The 19,789-nt window shown below is 43.7% G+C and overlaps 1 protein-coding gene across 2 annotated transcripts in view; it reads right to left on the reverse strand.

The window, feature by feature from the left end:
- Positions 1-5,561: 5,561 nt before the first annotated feature.
- The window catches only part of LOC146180802 (uncharacterized), a 34,564-nt gene continuing 20,336 nt past the window's right edge, over positions 5,562-19,789 (reverse strand). The window contains exons 3-5 of one of the 2 annotated variants that reach the window (XM_084576147.1): positions 17,860-17,959; positions 15,149-15,255; positions 5,562-6,326 (exon numbers count right to left, since the gene is read on the reverse strand). In XM_084576147.1, coding sequence (XP_084432273.1) covers positions 6,279-6,326; positions 15,149-15,255; positions 17,860-17,959 — 255 coding nt within the window. In that variant the 3' untranslated portion in view covers positions 5,562-6,278. Of the gene's footprint in view, positions 6,327-15,148; positions 15,260-17,859; positions 17,960-19,789 lie in introns of both variants that reach the window. The other variant, XM_084576146.1, reaches the window with a different exon arrangement.

Raw genomic sequence — 19,789 nt, forward strand, 5'->3', positions numbered from 1 at the left:
CTCAGGCTATGAGAGATGCCATAGTGGAGGACTCTGGAAATTTTGACAGTTGTAATTGAGAGTGGTAGAGGTTATTGAGTGGTGTCAATTGGTAGAAAGTGACGTAATGTGTCCGAAAAAACAATTTGGCCAATAAGTTAATTAGGTATTTAATTAGAGAAAAACAAGCAAAATCGTGTCTGCAGCAGTTGTAACTAAGTGGTAGAGGTTAATGAGTGGTGTCAATCGATAGAGGGCGACATAATGTTGTGTCCGAAAAAATAATTAGGTCAATAAGTTAATTATGTAATTATATAAGACGTAAAATGTAAAAGACAAAAATGGTCTTATTAACTAACAGTTTGGCACCACATTTGAATGTATCAAATAATAAAATAGGTTATTAGATCAGTCAAGGTGAAGTCAAGGATGTGACATCACGCAATTTTAAGTAAAGCCAAAAAAGGGCATAAGAAGAGATTGGCGCGCAATTTCAAAGTTCAGTTCAGTTCAGTCGTGTCCGACTCTTCGTGACCCTATGGACCATATCACGCCACGCTTTCCGGTCTCTCACTTTCTTCCTAACATCACATAACTTAATCTGCAGCGCCTCAAGGATGCCATCTAACCACCGCGTTCGCTGCCTACCCCTTCTCCGGTGACCCTCAACCTTTCCCAACATCAAATCTTCTCTCTTCTCATCAGATGACGAAAGTAGCGGAGCTTTAACTTTAGAATTTGACCCTCCAATGAGCAGTCAGGGTTTATGGTCGACAATATCGACTGATTTGATCTTCTGGCAGTCGAAGGAACTCTCAAGAGCCTCCGCCAGCACCACAATTCAAACGCGTCAATTCTTCGGCGGTCAGCTTTCTTCACAGTCCAACTCTCGCATCCATACATCACAACTGGAAAGATCATAGCACGAGTTATGCGGATCTTGGTTAGCAGTCTAATGTCTCTGCTCTTTACTAAGCGGTCAAGGCTAGCCATGGCTCTCTTTCCAAGAAGTAGTCGTCTCCTAATTTAATGGCTGCAGTCTCCTTCCGGGGTAATCTTGGAGCCCAAGAAGAGAAAAATCTGACAGCTTCCACGTCTTGTCCCTTGATGCTCTAGGACTTGATAGGGCAAGACGCCATGATCTTTGTCTTTTTAATGTTCAGTTTAAGCCCAAACTTCACTCATTTCTTGTACGCTCATCAGAAGTCTCGAGTTCCACTTCACTTTCTGCCATTAAAGTGATATCATCCGCATATCTAAGGTTGTTGATACATTTTCCAGCAATCTTCACTCCAGCTGAAGACTCGTCCAGACCGGCCTTCCTCATGATGCACTCAACCTGTAGGTTAAATAGGCAGGACGACAGTATGCAGCATTGTCTCACTCCTTTCTCAATCCGAAACCAATTAGTAAGACCATGCCCAGTTCTGACTGTGGCCTCTTGCCCTTCATACAGGCTCCTGAGGAAACCGATGAGGTGAATTGGAACTCCCATCTCTTGGAGAGCTTGCCACAATCTACTGTGATCTACGCAGTCAAACGCTTTCGCATAATCAATAAAGTAGAAGTAGATGGGTTTCTGGAACTCTCTTACTTTTTCCATGATCCAGTGAAGGTTGGCAATCTGGTCTCTAGTTCCTCTTCCCTTGCGAAACCCAGCTTGCACGTCCGGAGGCTCCCAATCCAAATACTGCTGCAGCCTACCTTGGGGGATTTTCTACATCACCTTGCTAGCATGCGAAATAAGCGCGATCGTGCGGTAGTTGGAACAATCTTTGGCACTGCCTTTCTTTGGAATGGGGATCTAAACTGACCTCCTCCAATCCTGCAATTTTGCCACTGCAGGATTGTCCAAATCTTCTGACATAATGTATGCAGAATGTTAACAGCGTCATGGTTGAGGTTTTGAAGCAACTCAGCTGGAATGCCATCAATTCCGCTAGCGTTGTTCTTAGCAAGGCTGGCTAAAGCCCATTCAACTTCACTCTTCAGGATGCCCGGCTCGTGATCAGTACTCACAACAGTCTTATGTTGGGTTTGCACATCCGGGTCCTTTTTGTACAGTTCTGCTGTGTATTCCTGCACCTCTTCTTTATCTCTGAGGCTTCAGTGAGGTCCCTGCCTCGTTTGTTATCATGCCCAGCTTAGCACAGAAGCTTCCTTTGATATCTTTGATTGTCTTATACAGAGCTCTTGTGTTCCTCAATTGGCTGTTGTCCTCAATTGCTTGGCACTGTATGTTCAGGAAGGCATTCTTATCTCTCCTTGCTATTTTCTGAAAATCCGCATTGAGAAACTTGTATCTTTCTCTTCCCACCATAATATTTGCCATTCTCCTTTCCTCAGCTATTTGCAAAGCCTCTTCAGATAACCAGTTTGCTTTCTTGCATTTCTATTGCTTTGGAACTACCTTAGTAGCAACTTCTTGCATTATATCACGAACATCAGTCCACATCTCTTCAGGCTCTCTGTCTTCTAGATCTAATTCTTGAAATCGATTCCTCCCTTCCACAGCATATTCTGATGGAATTGAATCCAGATCATACCTGAAAGGCCTTCTAGTTTTCTGCGTTTTCCTCAATCGAAGCTTAAATTTGGCAACAAGAAGCTGATGATTGGTGCCACAATCAGCCCCAGGCCTTGTTTTTACTGCTTGTATAGCGCTTCTCAGATCTGCCAGCAAAGAATATAATCAATCTGATTCCTGTACAGACCGTCCGGTGAAGTCCATGTGTACAGGCACCTCTTGTGCTGTGGAAAATGAGTATTCGCTATGGTAAGGTTGTTTTTTTTTGACAAAACTCTACTAGCCTCTGCCCAGCTTCATTTGGCTCACCAAGACCGAACTTAGAAAAACGACGTCTGATGATGGAGTGCGGTCTAAAAGACATTACAGGTCAGCATAAAATCTCTCAACGTCAGCTTCTTCAGCAGTAGTGGTTGGTGCATAGACTTGGATAACTGTTATGTTGAAAGGGTGACCTTAGATCCGAAGTGAAATCATTCGGTCGTTTTTGGGGTTGTACCCTAGCACTGCTTTGCCCATTCTTCTGTTTACTATGAGAGCGACCCCATTGCTTTTCCTGGATTCGTGCCCACAATAAAAGACATAATGGTTGCTGGAATTAAATTCTCCCATTCCGGTCTACTTGAGCTCGCTGATACCCAAGATATCAATGTTCAATCTGTCCATTTCTCGTTTGACGACATCCAGTTTACCTTGCGTCATAATCTTACATTCCGTGTTGCTATGTGATATATCTCCTTGCAACATCGGACTTTCCAGTCGCTTCCCGACACATCCACAACTGAGCGTCGTTTTGGCTTTAGCCCAGCCACTTCATTTGCCCTGGAGCTACTAGGAATCGCCCTTTGTTCATCCCCAGTAATATGTGGGACACCTTCCAACCTGGGGGGCTCATCTTCCGGCGCCATATCATTAATGCTATTGTGACTGGCCATAGGGTTTTCTTGGCGAAAAATACTGGAGTGGGTTGCCATTACCTTCTCCAGTGAATCACATTTTGTCAGAACTCTCTGCCGTGACCTGTCTATCTTGGGCGGCCCTACACAGCAAAGCTCACGACTTATCGAGTTTCGCAAGCCCCTCCGCCACGACAAGGCAGTGATCCATGAAGGGGGGATTTGAAAGTACCGAAGACTAAAGTAGTTAATCAGAAGTTGATGAAAACAGGGGTACATAATACGTGGCGTGAAATTGCTACAGCGATGAGAGAGGCGCAACTTTGGAGACTGTGTTCCACCATACATGGCAGCAGAAATAATCTTCAGGTTCGAAAAAGACTGAAGATGTGACTGCGAAACCTGTCTTCCACGAGAGTGGTGTGTTCGATATGGAGTCGAGAAAGAAGGTGGCGACCTGACTCCGTTTGCGATAAACGCGTGTACTGGTTTGTAAGGACCGCCACCCGGAAAGTGTTCACCCTAAGGGTCATAAGACGGCTGTGTGATATAGTGATGGGGAGGTCCAGGGCACGCTTAATAATTTAGCGAAGGATGACCTCAAGGGCATCCACCTCTTGTCTCCGTAGGTGGAGATAAGGTGTCGAATAGGGAATCCGACTGGTCATGAAGGCGTTTGCCAGCCGCAAGGCATCCTTACTTCATAACCCCCTGCGTTTGAAACCCGGCGGACCATGCAGCCCACCTAGTCCCCCAACTTACGGAGTTTGGCCAATGTAGTGTCTGACATTCTGTGTTTGTGGATGTATTCATCTAAGCCAGACAGACTGTGGCCTCAACACATTCCAATACATAAAGCAATTTCTTACGGATCGTCAATCCTACATTCGCATCGAAGATAATGAGCATGGTCCTTACCTACTCAGCATGCGGGGAACCCCCAAGGCGCCATACTTTCCCCGCTGCTCTTCAATCTGGCTATGATGCAACTGCCTGCCCAGCTCAGTTAACAGCTTCCGTCTGCTATTCCTAGAGCCAATACTATATTCATCCTGCCTGGTCTCCAGCCTGCTATTTGCCTACCTTGGCATTGAAGTCGCCCATCAGTAGAGGATACTGCTTTTTTGCTTTCCCCATTGCTGATTATATATTTTTGCAGAAGGTTTCGACTGCCTGGTCATCATGACTACTTGCATAGGTGCTTAGGCCTGTACAACCTTCACTTTATACCACTTATTAGGCTTGATTACGATGCCTGCCACTTTCACAGTGATGCTATAGAATTTATCTGTTACCAGCTATGTGCTTATTGACTCCTAGTTTTTGCCTCTCCAGTAAACCTCTATAACACAATACATGCCTGCCCTTCAGTACAGTATATGCCTGCTTTGGCCTCCTATCCTCACTAAGCCCTATGATATTTCGTTTTATGCCTGCTAATTCCTCAAAGAGGACAGCTAAACTAACCTCACTAGCTAGGGTTCTAGCATTAACCGTTGCCATAGTAAGTTTCCAATGGCGGCCTGTCCAGCGGAGCCAGAAATTCTTAGCACCTTCTGCTGCGTTACAGGTGTGACGACCACGTCCATGGTCAGTTGCTCCGCAGCCACTGGGGACTGAGGGCTGGGGGTTTGAGTATTCATAAAAGGTTGTAGCCAATTACTACATCAGAGTGGCCAAATCCTGTTCTGGTGAGGGAGTGCATTTCCAGAGGTGTTCACTGGCAACAGGTTGCGCCCCAAACTTGGTGACGTAATGCCATCAGCAGACGGATATTTTTTTAATCCGGTGGAGAATTGTGCAGCACTGGGATTTGAACCATAGTCCTCTTGCACGAGAGGCAGATGTGCTATCTCTATGCCACCGCTGCAACGTAAGTAATTTCCTCCAATTCACTTATGTATGTTCCAGGCTTCCCTAGCTTTTGAAAGTTTTAGTTGTATTGAACGCAGTGCAAAATGCATTATACCTAAGCTACCGGTACACTGCCATTATTCCCTTGCTCAGCTAAATTTGATAGTAAAACATTGTAGCAGCCCACTTGGAGCAGTTTTGGAGTAATATTGTGTTTTGGAGCAGGGAAAGCAGTTTGGAGCACAATGGAGCAAATGAAGCAGCGTTCTGCCCCTGCAACTGTACTCTTTCGCCAAGATGAAGATTAAGCAACAAAACCAGATAGAAAACCATTCTTGATATGAATGGGCTCAGAAACTCACGGAACTTGGCCATAAACATTATTGAAGCTTTCAAAACTAGAACTGCTGTCAAGTGAAAAATTTTAAATTTTATTTGTGTTCAAATGGGGGCCTGTTAGTTTTAATGAACCACTGAGGATTACTGCCTCCAGTTGTTGACCAGAACTGATTCTATCCCTCTATATTCTTTGAACATTTGCACAGAAGTAGAAGACATTTATTGTTGAGAAAGTGGTGCTTCAAATATGTGCATCAAAATTGTGGTGTCTTTAGTGAGGAGGACCATTTACCACCAATTTAAAGCAAGTGTAGTCCCTTCTGGACTCCATGGCAGGAAACTGGTGCTGATGCATGCACTTCACTTCTGTAACAGGCCTGTGACCATTGCATGTGACAGTGACAGCTGCGTCTTATTTTTGGGTCTTTTCTAGCTTATCAAGAGCTCGTTTTTGTGAGTGGCCCCTCTGTGAGTCAAATATGCTACTATGTTGATAAAGTTCAGCTTCTACTCCTCCTCTCTGTCTTTTTAGTTTCAAAAACATTAAGGCAGACCTTCCTGGCTGACAGCCTAACATCCCATCAAATGTCAAGACATTTTTCATCCATAGCTTGTCTTTGTTTCTTTAATAATTTGCAAAAGTAAAAAACTATTCACACTTCTGATGTCAGACTGGCTCGTCATCACTTCCTTTTCGGTGGTTCGACGCCAAGTTTTCTGGCAACATCGTCCTGAAAGAAAGTGGAAACATTTTAATGCACGTGACTGAAGTACAAGAAATGGTGCTTGCTTACCCAGCCGCCTGCTGCTGCATGAATCTGCCCAATCTCCCAGCTATTGGGCAGATTTAGTACAGACACGAAATGTTTGGTTGTGTTTTCTTTTTGTAAATATTCTTAAGACCTTAGTGCACACTGATTATGTAGCATTTTTCTAAAACCATTAAATAATGTATAAATTAATTTTTGCTCTCTGCAGTTTCAGTTGCTGAGCAATAGCTGTAGCATCAAATGCCAGCACAGTAAAATGACGTTACTTTGACCTCCATTAATTCAGAAATTTAGACACAAACTGTAAGTCCTGTCCCAGCCAACAGCCAAAGTAAGCCACTGTCATCAGACACTCACTAATATGGACAAAGGCGGCCATGCACTGGTTGATTAGGATGGGCAGCCATGTCAAGGTATTATCGGTGAAGCCAGCAACCACCCAACCAAACAGACCTCTATAAAAGAATTGTATGAAACAGGAATTCTCATGTCTGTCAGAGATGCACACTCTGGCAGGCGTGACGACGGTCAAAGTCCTCCACCACCGAAATATAGCCGAACAACACAGTTTCAGTTTCGCTCCTCTCGCAATCACGCTGCTACCATCGGCACGTGCATAGGACGTTTGTATAGGTTTGGACTTTGCTCTGTGTGCCGCTGGTGTTTTAGCTTCATGTAATGATTGCATCTCGCCATTCTAACACCTATTTATCTTTTGCAGCATATTTATCTCTTGCATCTACCTGCTTTCTCGGCTCTCCACAAAATGCAAAGAGACTGTTTTTGTACAGCCACCCCTGCTACTGCGTTGCATTGCAAAAAAGGCTGCAGGGGCACATGCACTTTACCGAAATAATTCATAAGGCAAAGCGTTAGAAGAAACCGCAATATTTGTAGTCGTAGCTCAGTTTTCACCTCATGTATAGACACCCATACTACAAGACTTCATTTGATAAACATGCTGTAATTAAAATTTTTTTTGGCAGTTTTTAAGAGATATTCAACACCGAACATTTCAGCTCTTCACTTCAAGGTGAAAGTAACGAAAATTTGTTGTATCAGTGTTGAAAAAAAAAAGAAACTGCAATATACTTGTTCCTTTATTGCTTTAAGAGGCAGGGTCATAATGTACCAAGAAGCGCCAATAAAAATGCAGTTTTCACGCCTTCAATAAAATGTAAGTGCTGACATAATGATGTAAATATAAATGTACTGATGTAAATAAGTACCATGTGATAGTCATTCCCTCAGTTGTTGACTAAAGCTGAAGCAGCATAAGAGAAGACGTTCAATTTTAAATTACGTAGCAGTTGCTGGTAAATGCCTCGTGGCTCCATGTATTCGAGCTTCAAATGAACAATTAAAAGGAAGAAAACATGGAACCAAAATTATGTGTCAATAGTACGCTGTCAATGGACTATAACAGTCATTTAATTTATTTGTGCATTTATCTCTTTGGAATGATATGCAATATATTAATAATCATGCATCATCACAGCATTTGCCTACAACTGCTAAATAATTGAATTTCTTCTCACATGCAGTTCTGGTCTGTTTCATTAACTGAATGATGGATGCTATGTGCAAGATGTGCTTATGTCACCTAATGGTTTGTGGTGTTATGTCCAAAAGAGCCTCAGGTTATGAGGCATCAGTTCCGGGTTTCCCAGGATCGGGATGAGGTCCCGGGTTTTGGCACCAAAATATATAGAAGGTGGAGGGCAGGTATCAGGATGCCTCTAGATGCTTTTAAGTCCTGGCTGTACTTGGCTATTGATCTGCCAACATGGTGCTCAGTCTCCGCTCAAACCTCCTCTTTCTCTTTGTTTCGCTTGCAGATGAATGCGAATCTGCAACACGCTCCGTGCCCTGAGGTGAGACGTAGCTCGAAGCTATAACAGCGTCACATCAATGGTCTCCGATGCCCACCGTGATGAAGTCGGTGCAGACATCTCGCTTGTTAAGCTTGTCAACGATGACACTCTATACTCTGCAAACACAGGCTTCCAACATCCGCAATTGGACACCAACAGTGCTGAACAAGATGGATCCGTAGCGACGTGGCAGCCCAGATTAGACTAGTACGATATAGCCCATACTCTGTCTAATTCGCTGATTCGTCGGTGCTGAGTGACCACAATACATTGTTGATTGCGCTCGTCCGTGATCTGCTTGTTTCGCGCCGTGGTCCACTTGAGGGTTGTAACTGACGAGATATCATCACTGATCTGCTCGAGCGTCATCATAGCCATAGGTCCTTGTCAATGATGCACAATGTTCACAGGGTCCATTTCTGTTGGACAGAGACCAGCGCACTGCCCCTTTTGTATCAGCTGTGACAACACTTACACTCTTTCTAAGGGACGTTTTTATGGGGGTTCACTTAGCTGTTCCGTGTTTTCTAGAAGAGTGACAGTCTCAATGCCCAAAGCACCGATGGTTTCATGCAGTTCGTGCTGTATGTCTAGCTTGAGGCTCACTTCGTAAAGCTCCTGCCTGCTCTCAGTCATCTCAGCTCCCGTCGTGCAGGGCGCGATATACTCAATGTGGAACAGCTGACGTAACACGGACGGGGCGCAGGACTTGGGCGCTTAGGCGCCATCTGCTGGTTGGAGCCCTTCTCCCTGGCATGAAGGTCTTATTGTGACTTTACTCCACTTCACTGTAAGCATGATAGGCTTTCACCTAGTTCATCAGCATAAAATAGTGAATTCAATGCAGAAAGTTCACAACTACATCTCGAAGTTTATACGCACATCCGTTGACGTAAACATTGACACAACTCACACACACACACACTGGCACAACACAACACTCTGACAAAAAACTCTGGGTTTCCACCGTGTTCTTTTTCTGTGCACTGGCCTTGCTTTCTTTCTGTGCTTGTGAAACTGTGGCCGGCACTTTTCCAGGCTGTTCGATGGTGCGTTGTTTTTCTTCATCTCCCTTGCGCACTGTATAAGTGCTTGCGGCATTGCCCGACCCCATTCTTTCGTTTGTGCAACAACACTAGAGACAAACTTTTCGTTTGCCACCTCGGTCTCTTTCGCAAGCTCTACAGAAGTCGGCATGTCTGCTAGAGTCATTGACAAGGCATCTTCCTCTCGTATGCACTCCCTAGAAGTTGCAGTCGTGAGCTCTTCGAGAGACGCTAAGTATCTCTGCTGTTTGCTGCCCTTCATGTCTTGTTTACAGCCACTCAATTTAACTTTCATCATCCTCCCCCTTAAAAGTATTGTACCTCCCCAATCCGATAAAGTCAATTCCTTGAATGATCACTCCATAGGTATGTCGTCAGGCGCATTTTCACAGTTTTCTTTCTTTGACGGCTCGAAAACAATCTTGCTTGTAAATTGCTCATAACTCTCTGTCTCCTTTGGATGCGTGTAATTAACTCGATGCTTTTATTACTCTGCGAGAACTCTGCCTGGATCGGCCCTTTATTGCAATGCGCTTTTACCAGAGGTGTGTTCCACAGTACGGCAGCCGCTCCTCGGTCATTGCCGGCATCGCTCTGGGCACATTGAAAGTTATTACTCTTTTTCATGACTCTGAGCAATATCTCGGTGTGGTCAGATTCCTCCAATAATGCATTTTCGAGCTGACTCGTAAAAATGGAAGTCAGGCATTGATGTGACCGCAATGGAACTTTGGACTTGTTTTTCTTTAAGCTCAGTGACAGAATCAACGGTTAAGCCGAAAGGAGATTCGGCGACAATCTCCGATAAAAAACTGCTGTCTTCGTAGAACAATGGCTGTCGGCAGCAGGAGCAGGCACCTGAAGGGTCTCGATGTGGTGACAAAGAAGCATCATTGTCTGCACGGCAGTTTTCTCATCTTCTAGTGCAGCTATGGCGTCTTCTGCACAAGCGTCACCTTTAAAAGCGTGCAGCTTCTCGTTCAGTTCGCGCAAGCTGTAGCTGCATGCTTCTAGTCTCGCCTGATTAAGCCTTAATGCAAGAATATTTACTGCGCTCGAATTCAAAAGTTCTCTTGCCTGAAGTAACAGCAGGGCCAGAAAAGCTAGTTGAATATCGTGTTTACTTTTGATGCGGTTGTGATGATGGTGATTGTGGCGAGTGTGCGGGTGGCTCGAAAGGAAGTGAAGGGTGGCCGCGTGCGGGGCGTGCCAGTGCGCGTGAGTTTGTTCCGACAAGCGAACGGGTCGGACGTTCCTGGGCGTCGCTGGCGGCGGAGTTCATCGTCCTGGGCCTGGCGTACAAGGCCGGCTCGCCAGCACCTGCCGGGCACCGGGTCCGGGGTCTGGTACTGCCCAGCGCTTCGCCATCCGGCGAACAGCTTGCGGAGGCAGCTCGACCGCTACATGGTGCCTGGCCGCCGCACTTGTGCTGCCGCACTGGTGCCGCACTTTGCAGTACCCGGGCGTGACGCGGTACCCCGCGGTACACCGCAGTACCCCGGACTGTGAAGCAGACGCCGGACACAGACGCCGGAGCGTGGCCTGCCGCGCTACCGAGTCCTCGGGTGACTGGCTGGTCTTGCCTCAACCGGACTCGCCTGCACCGGCATCTAGTCCACAAGCGGAAAACCAGAAGTAGGACGGTTTTGTGTTGGGACATATCCTATTAGGATAAGCTAGGCTGTATGCATGTCTGTTGCCAGTTACGTTAATTGGTCAAGAAAAGAAAAGCGTCCGTGTGTCTGTGAACCTGCTCTGCTACCTGCCCAGAGCTCCTGAACGGACCTGGGCCCATATATAACATCACAGCGGTCCATGGTGTCTCGATGCAGATCTCTTCTTTCTGTCCGGTGGGGTTCGACTGCGGAGCTTTTGGTATCTTTCTGGAGGCTTGTTGGCGTTCCTCTTGCTACATCCAGGAAGAATTGTTGGAGGAGCTCACATTACCTTCCCGGGTTTTGGCACCAAACAATATATATAGTCAGAGGCGGCCTGGTGCCTGCCCTCCTTCTATAGGATGCTGTAACGGCCAGCCCTAGATTATGCTGACCACTTTGGATTCTTGAATGATTCTTGAACACATCAGGCAACCCACCACCTTCCACACTTCCCCCAGATCCGTTCTTGTCCCACGTTTCCAATTCACAAGTTCTGCACCAGCAAACATGCGCTCTCCATGTTCGCACCCTCTCCCCCGTAGTCTTACTCGCTAGGAGGAGGTATCAGTCCGCCAGGTTCGGGCAGGGGCGGCTCTGATCCCATCTGTACATTATCAGTGCTGTGAAAAAAATCTGCCAGTGACTGACAGGTGCCCTCATTGTGACACTGCATCCGAGATCTGTGATGTGCATCACTTGTTGTGGACGTGCTCAGCAACGGCTTCGGTTAGAAAATGGCTAATCATGAAGGTGGGCCTGCGGTGGAACCGTGATTGTGATTACGACAAGTGGACAATGGATAACCACTACACCGCCATCCTCTGCGACTACCTTAGTGAAACTGGACTTCACTCCATCTTTTAACTTCCTATCTCCTGCATTCCATTCCCCCTTTCTCAACTTATGCCTTGTGGCAAACTTCTCGAATAAATAAAAAAAATACACGCATAGTGTTCTGCCTCCAAAAAACTTGGTTGCCGCGACCAGGTTTGAACTTAGTCCCCTAATACAGTAGTTGAACACTTTAGATGTTCAGCCACCTCTGTGCATCCAACACCCTTGAAATGGTTTCTAAGGAATGGCCCTCATAATTCCCTATAGCACCTATGCAGACTGGCTGAAGTGCTGTAGTGAATTAACACTAGGTTTTAGTGATTACACAATCACTATTAGGCTCACTATGCCCACTGCACACCAAAGACGTACCTTATACATTTTATTATAATAATTATATTAATAATATGGCATCTCTCACAGCACGAGTCGCTTTGAGACGTTAAATCCAACAAAAGCAAAAATTATATAATATGTGATATTAATCCTCACTGCTAACGCTCCAGCAGAACCTCTCCGTAGTAAAGTCACTTGGACCAGTGAAATCAAATCTTTGCTAATCTGTTGTTGGCAGTGACATGGCACTGTCTGTAAATAAATGGCCACTTAAACCTGTCTCATAGAATTTAAAAATAAATACTACAAACACTGTCCTTTTTTCTCGTATCTCTGTATATTATTTTTAAATTGCCAGATTTTAGGCTTGCACATTGTAAAGTATTGATTTAGCATTATTACGCAATGTTTCTATGAATCGAACATGAGTTTAATTTCATGTGAAAAACAAAACTTTGCATAAAAGTGAAGCTGCTGTGTCTGCCATTTAAGAGTCAATAGTTAAGAAATGTGCGCGACGCAGTCAAGCACAGCAAAACTGCACACGCCATGCCTCCACTCCTAGCCGCCACTGTTTCCTTTCCCTTCTTTGCGCTCCACATTTACTCTCTTACTTTCTAAACATACTATGACGACCTTCTTTCCACGTTCGTAGCCAGCTTTTTTTTTTTCCTATGTGCCGCATGTTTTGCCTCTTGGCTTCAAGGACCACTTAACGTCGGCTTCTCCTTACAACTAAAGAGCACAGTGGTAAAGCCATAAAAAAAATGCCATTTATTTGCTTTCTACCAAAGAAAAAAAAAATTGCCTTACAACCAAAGTTCGCGCTTTTGCCGCAATGTCATTTCATAGCAAATACAGCACCATGACAAGATGCACTTTCCTATAAAATATATTTACCATGAACAAAAAAAGTTGCTTATAGAAGAACTGGGACTTCCGTCTCGCTTTACTACCGTAAAACCTCCTTGAAATGTTTTTTTAAAATGCTGGTATTACAGAAAACATATGATTTGAAGGCCTGACTTTAACAAAATTACCTGTTAAATGGGGTAGAATTGAGACTTTCACTGCAGAAGTGTAGATAAGCATATACACATCAAGTATGAACAGCTCCTTTCTTAGCTGTCTCAGAATTCAGTCTGTATTTGCGTTGTCCTCAGCAGATAAGAAATTTAATAACAAATCGGGTTCGCAATAGGTAATGACGAGCTGGGATCACTTCCTCGGTTGCTTCCGCATGCTTCACAACCTTGCACCAGTGACATGTGAAGAAGCCATTGCAATTGTTTACAGTCACCACATCCTTGCTCATGCTGCGTAGTTGACATTATCAAATGGTTCGCCCCTATGCCCCCAAGTCATCGCAAAGAAGCCTCTGCATTTCTCCTCATGAATCATGTTTCCGCGAAAACGGGCACCTCATACGTTGGCATTCTTTGATGCACATAGCCACCGCGGCGGGTGAGCACCGCTGATAACATTTTCATGTCATGAGCGCTCATTAAGACATGCTTGGTTGACCGCAAAACATAATTTATGACCACAGTCAGTAGAAATTTCGGATGTAGTAATCCAAAAATCATGTTACCGGGAACGTATCAACCAAGAGAAAAATATTCCAAGTGTATATTCCATATCTGAGTTTACTACAGTGGAACTATACATTATTACATATCATTTATATACTTCCAATTATGTATTACAGATGTTTTATCACTTCCCTGACCTAAACACTTGAATATCTAGTCATTTCTTAGTTGATGAAACCAGAACTGCATTCACAAAATACGAAATTAGAATTATGCTAGACAAACTTAAAGGGGACTACATATAACATCCGAGTGTTATCACAAGTTTGTCTTAACAGATACGTCTACAAAAATGAGAAAGATCACTGAACAAGGATTGATGGAGAGCCTCAGTTCACAAACGAAGCCAACATTTTGACAAGGGGACTTGCCTTCCCATGCGAAGACAAGTCTTCTCGAAACGCTGGCTTGGCTTACAAACTTAGGCTGCCCTCAAAACCCTGTTCAGTGCCCTTTCATACCGTGCAGCCATCTTCTTTCCCTTTATCTATAAGTTAAGATGCTAGGTGTTTACAATACATATTACAGCGTCTCTAACAGTAGCCACTGGGCGACTGCTATTTGTGAGCCTCGTGTACCCGATGGAAGACGCTGAAGATCTGCTTTGGACCGCTCTTGGCTCTCGTACCGGTGACATCCAGGGCAATCACATATTAAAACCTTGCAGTTTTTGCCCAAACAACCACGTGACAATAATATAGTGACGAACTAATGACTAATAACATGCAATGGTGTGGGCAGCAGCACATGTGCCGAGCCATCAGCAATAAACTATACCATTGCCACCCGTGATCAAAGGATCGTTCTTTTACTGGCTACCACGTAATGATGTTGTTACATGAAAGTAATCAATAAAATAGCCTTCCAGAAAAAGGATAATTGCAAATAGAGTGTTTATTGCATTATTCATGAACTGAGCTGGAACCTGAGAGCAAGACACTAGCTCACTTTATCCAACTTGAGAAAGCAGCTTTTTTCTTTTTTTCTCCCCTTTTTTTCTCTCACTATATACCACTGCAGTTTTTACTCATGTCATTTTTTTCTGCCTTTTTGCATATCCTCTTTGAGAATTAGGGGCATCAAACGATCTGCAACTCTTCATTCATTTATTCATACACTCGCTCCCTCACTCTCTTTTTTTCTCTGTCCTCTTCCAAGTGCTCCCATAGATCCTATCAAAGGTTGAAAAAATTAGGAACATCTCAGAAGTTTTCTAAACATGGGGCTCCACCCCAGCTCCCTATTGTCTGCCATGTCGTATCTGCAGTTTACAAGCTAAAATGCACATGTACACATTCAGTTCATACATACTGGATTCCCAAGCCAATCAGAATACTCGTAACCTTGATATCAGTGCTATGACAACACTCAGTGCAACCAAAGAGAAGCACATGCGGAGTTTGCAGCATTCAGCTGATGGTGTCTGCCACATGAAGCACATACCGCAAACTGTATCTGGCTGCCATGATAGCAGATGCCACCTTCAGCATCACATTTTGCCATGTGTCGCCTCTCGGGGTCGCCTGGCACCTGGACTGGAACACTTGGGTCTGCCTGTGATAAAGGGGAGAGAGCAAGAGTTCAAACAGCACTTTCTGCATGATACAGGAATAAAGTTCTGCTTGACCAACAACTTAAGGTGGCGGAGGGGGGGGGGGGGAGGGTTTTAAAAAGTAATCGAATCGACTGCTATAGTTTGCAACTTCCGGATTAACCACTTCTCTTTTCTGTAGTTTGCAGAAAATATATAGTGTCATGCTTTGGTATTCGTAACTTCAAAAATGCTTTTCTGATTAGTTTTTGTTGTCACATCAAGATAAAAAGTGACTGACTTCAGAAGCGCATTGCCTGCATTTTCTTGTCCCATAAAAATGTTTTAAAATTCAGACTGAAAAAACACAAAAAACACAAAGGCAGGGTTAAGAATTAACATGCAGAAGACTAAGGTAATGCTGAACAACCTGGGAAAGGAACAGCAGTTTAAAATAGGCATCAAAGAGCTGAAAGTGGTAGGCAAATATGTCTATTTAGGACAGGTAGTAACTGCAGATCCAGACCATGAAAGGGAAATAACAAGGAGAATAGGATTGGGATGGAACGCATTTGACAAGTACTCACAGATCATAATTAAACCTTACCAGTATTGCTCACGAGGGAAGTATATAACAGTTGCACCTTACCTGTACTGACCTATGGGGCTAAAATGTGGAGGCTAACGAAAAGGGTTCTACTTAAGCTGAGGATAATGCAGAGAGCTATAGAACCAAAGTTGTTACGTGCAACATTAAACGATAGAAAGCATGCAGAATGGGTCAGAGAAATAAATCGAGTTATTGAGATTCTAATGGAAATTGAGAAGAAGAAATGGGCATGGGCTGGCCATGCAATGCCAAGAGAGCATAACCGATGGTCGCTTATGGTAACAAATTAGATGTCAAGGGAAGGAAAGCATAGCAGGAGGTACAGAAAGTTAGGTGGGCAGATGAGGTCAAAAATTTTACAGGGGTCAAGTGGCACGCAGCTAGCACCGGGCCGGGTTAATTGGAGGAATATCGGAGAGGCTGTATAGTTTAGCTAAAGATGATGATGGGTTCGACACCAGGTACTCTGCCTTCGAAACGGGCCTACAACCCTGCAGCAACACTTAAAAATTCAGCCAAGTAAGTTGAACCAATGGAATTGTCTTATGGAAGGCTTGAAGACGTCATGTTTCATCCATAAACCTTCGAACTGTAATATGGCCAAAATTGCACTAAATTTGTAAAGTGGTGCATGCATAATGCAATAATTCTTTTCGAGCCCGGGACACAATGAGATGATAGCACCAGTCCCATATCTGAGACAGCAACATGGTTTGCTTTGCCATCGCGGCAGATGATGCAAATATCCAGCACCTTATCGAATGAGGCAAGTACCCCAAACAAACTTGGTATATGCCAATATCTCCAACCAAACATATTTTCTTTGCAAGGGTTGATGTCGAAAGGACTCAGTGCTTTAGCTGGGAGAAGCATTCTATGGGATTCATATAACTGTAACATCCAGTAGTTGTTTAGCCCCTGTGCACAAGAAGCATTGGGAAGAAGCCCCTGCGCTTTTCCTGTCCATGACGTGCGTCTGAAGAAATGAGCCCCTCACATTGGTTTGTTGTCGCCCTTTGATGCTCTCTTTTACCACCAGGGCCCCACAGAAAAGCTGTCAGAAAGGGGTAGCACTACTGCTGCTCTTCAGCCTATGCCCCACTTCCCAAGATCCGATCCGCTCGTGTGCTAGCACATGTGAGGTCAATTGCTAAATGCATTATGTGACCATAATTTTTCAAGGCTTTGAACACAGTAGTTGGAAAATTGCGTTATTCTGGAATGTATTGACCAGTAAGTAGAGAGGTTTCATACAAATAAATAATTTGTTCACAGGAAAGGAAGGAAGCAGTATCTGTCACATATGTTCTGTGCACACCTGAACCACACCGTAAGGGAAGAAAGGAAGGTGGGAGTGAAAGTGGAAAGAGAAAGAGGAGACGTAGTGGAGAAAGAAGAACCCTAGGTGGTAAAAATTTCCAGAGCCCTTCACTGCAGCGCCTCTCACAGCCTAAGTTGCTTCGGAACATTAAAATCCATAAACGAAACCAAACTCTAAAGGATAATGTATAGAATGTCCCGCTGAGAATGTAACCCAGTAGTAACAACAGCCACCAAACTCATCTTTACCACTGCTCACTATAAAGTGCAATAACCAGTACTGATTTGAATATCCAAATGCGATATAAAATATATTACTATAGACCCACTGCTTGGGCAGCGTACCTCCTTTTCTCATGAAGTTAGGCGATGTACCAATCAATGGTTTCCATATCAGTCCTAATACCTCAAGCAATGCATGTCCTAGGGTTGCAGGCGACTTTTACACAAATCTGCAGTCAACACACTTTGTTCTGACAAGCTTTAGCTGCTTCTGGTTATTAAAATGAATGCAACTGAAACTTCATTGCTTAAAAACAAGAGCTCAAAAATCTTTCATTGTTTTCAACAAATATTATTTGAAAGCATTTTTTATAAATAAGGACTTTTTGTGCCACCATTTCTTTTTATTTTTCATTATTGTAATTGCAGTTTTACAGTCTTTTTTCTTTTTGAAACTGCAGGCCACACCACTTACAGGCTCCTGAGACCGTGCCATGTTCATGAGGTCCTGCATTCTGTCTTCAAAGCCCGGAGCAAATGCAGCAGGGTTGATTGCAACAAAGCATTGGCCCTGCAAAGTAAAACAATTGTTTGGATCTTTTTCACAATGCAAAGCAGCTGCCCTACATATTTCAGATTGTCTGCAATGCAGGGAGACACACACTGTGATGCATTTCCACGGTGCTTGAATTCAGGCCTCCATATTCCAGAAGAAAAGTATTTTTACAGGTAACAATAAACAATCTTCTGCGGCAACACATGTCACATTTGGATCTACTAGATAATTAGGTGAGAGTCAAGACAGAAGAGCTAAGCAGTGAGCTTGTTCACTATGCCACGATTTAAGTCATTTGCCACATTGCTGATACACTTGCATAAAAGGTGAGTGGTGATTATATTTTAAAAGGGACGATGACGACATGTGATGTGCTCGCAGGTGGAAGGTGGAGAGCAACGAAGTGTGTGTGATTCGTGCTGGGCACCGCTAGCATGAAGTTGTTCGTCTGGTCAGCTATGCCTTTGTAAATATCTGTAAATACATCCGTGTATCTACATTACAATATTTATCCGTTTCAAGAAACCTCTAAAGGCCCTTGTCATGAGGGTATCCGATGGGGGGTAAAATTTGAAACACGAAGATCATTTCTAGCTCAACGTGCATACAAATTATTGCTCAACGTGCATATAAACTATTGCATGCAGACACATGGCAGCCCAAGAAGCAAGATCCTCTTCATAATATCCCATGTTTCAAATTACACCTTATTAATTACTATGTCGAATGCTTCAAAAGCTTTTCGTCACATCGTATGCATAATCCCAGCAAGCTAGCCTCATATTTCACCAAAGTAAACACTTTGTATTCGCCCAAATAGATAAAAAAAAGAAAATATCCAAAAGGTTTTAGTTCGTTCTAACTACTTTCAGTTAATTTCAGCTGATCACAACTGGTACTGAATTGGCATTAACTTGTTCCAGGTGCCTACCAGCTAGAATTCAGTGGACCCCAGTCAGGATCAAGTAGAATCAATGGGTTCTAGCAGACTTTTAAATTGGAGCCAGCGCATACCAGCTAGTAAACCAACTGACCTCTGCTTTTACTGCTGTTGAGGCCGGTTGTGTGATTGATTAATTTGAGCGTGAGCACTGAAAGCTGTGACAAAAATGATAAATTATTAGTTAGAGGTTATGACTGCTATAGTTGGCAGACGCAATCAGATATTTGCCGCTGCTGAAAGCGGAGATGCGAGATTCTCAGGCGAGCTAACGTTGAAGATATCATCATGAAACTCTTCCAGCAAAAAGCTCAAAAAACACTTATAGAAACTTGAAGACTTTTCTTCATTTGTTCAAGAGTGGAATGAAAACAGCAGACATGTTAGACGAATTCACGTGCCACTTAAACCTTGAATTGTTGTGAAATACTTTAACTTATATGTGCTTCTTTGTGCAAGCAGATATTGCTTCTGTAAAAAAGAAAAAAATAGGAGGGCGCTTAAGCTTCGTTTTGTAGACGCATCTACGGCGGCAGTGTCTTCTCAGTGACACGAGCTGCATACGCTATCTAGTGAAATTTAAATTTATTTCGTGAATTGAAAGCAGCAAAGGTATGTGATACTACATGCAGAAGTTCTTCCTTCTGTTTTAAAAGTGGAAGTTATGTGTGAAACGTAAATATACTGGCTGTGTAAATATGGACAATCTGTATAAATATAAAGATATATATTACTTATTATTTGAGCTTGTTAAAACTCATTTCGTGCCAATTCAGTAACGATGTCATTTTCTAGAGGCACTACCAGTTCGAAAAGATTTACCTTCCGGTATTACGACAGCTTTTAGAGTAATAAACAAAATTTGCTCAATTATATCAGCACATGAAACAATATCGCAGTTTTTG

Source organism: Amblyomma maculatum, chromosome 8 (assembly GCF_055883805.1).
Source record: "Amblyomma maculatum isolate TAMU_Amacu chromosome 8, ASM5588380v1, whole genome shotgun sequence".
NCBI lineage: Eukaryota > Metazoa > Arthropoda > Arachnida > Ixodida > Ixodidae > Amblyomma > Amblyomma maculatum.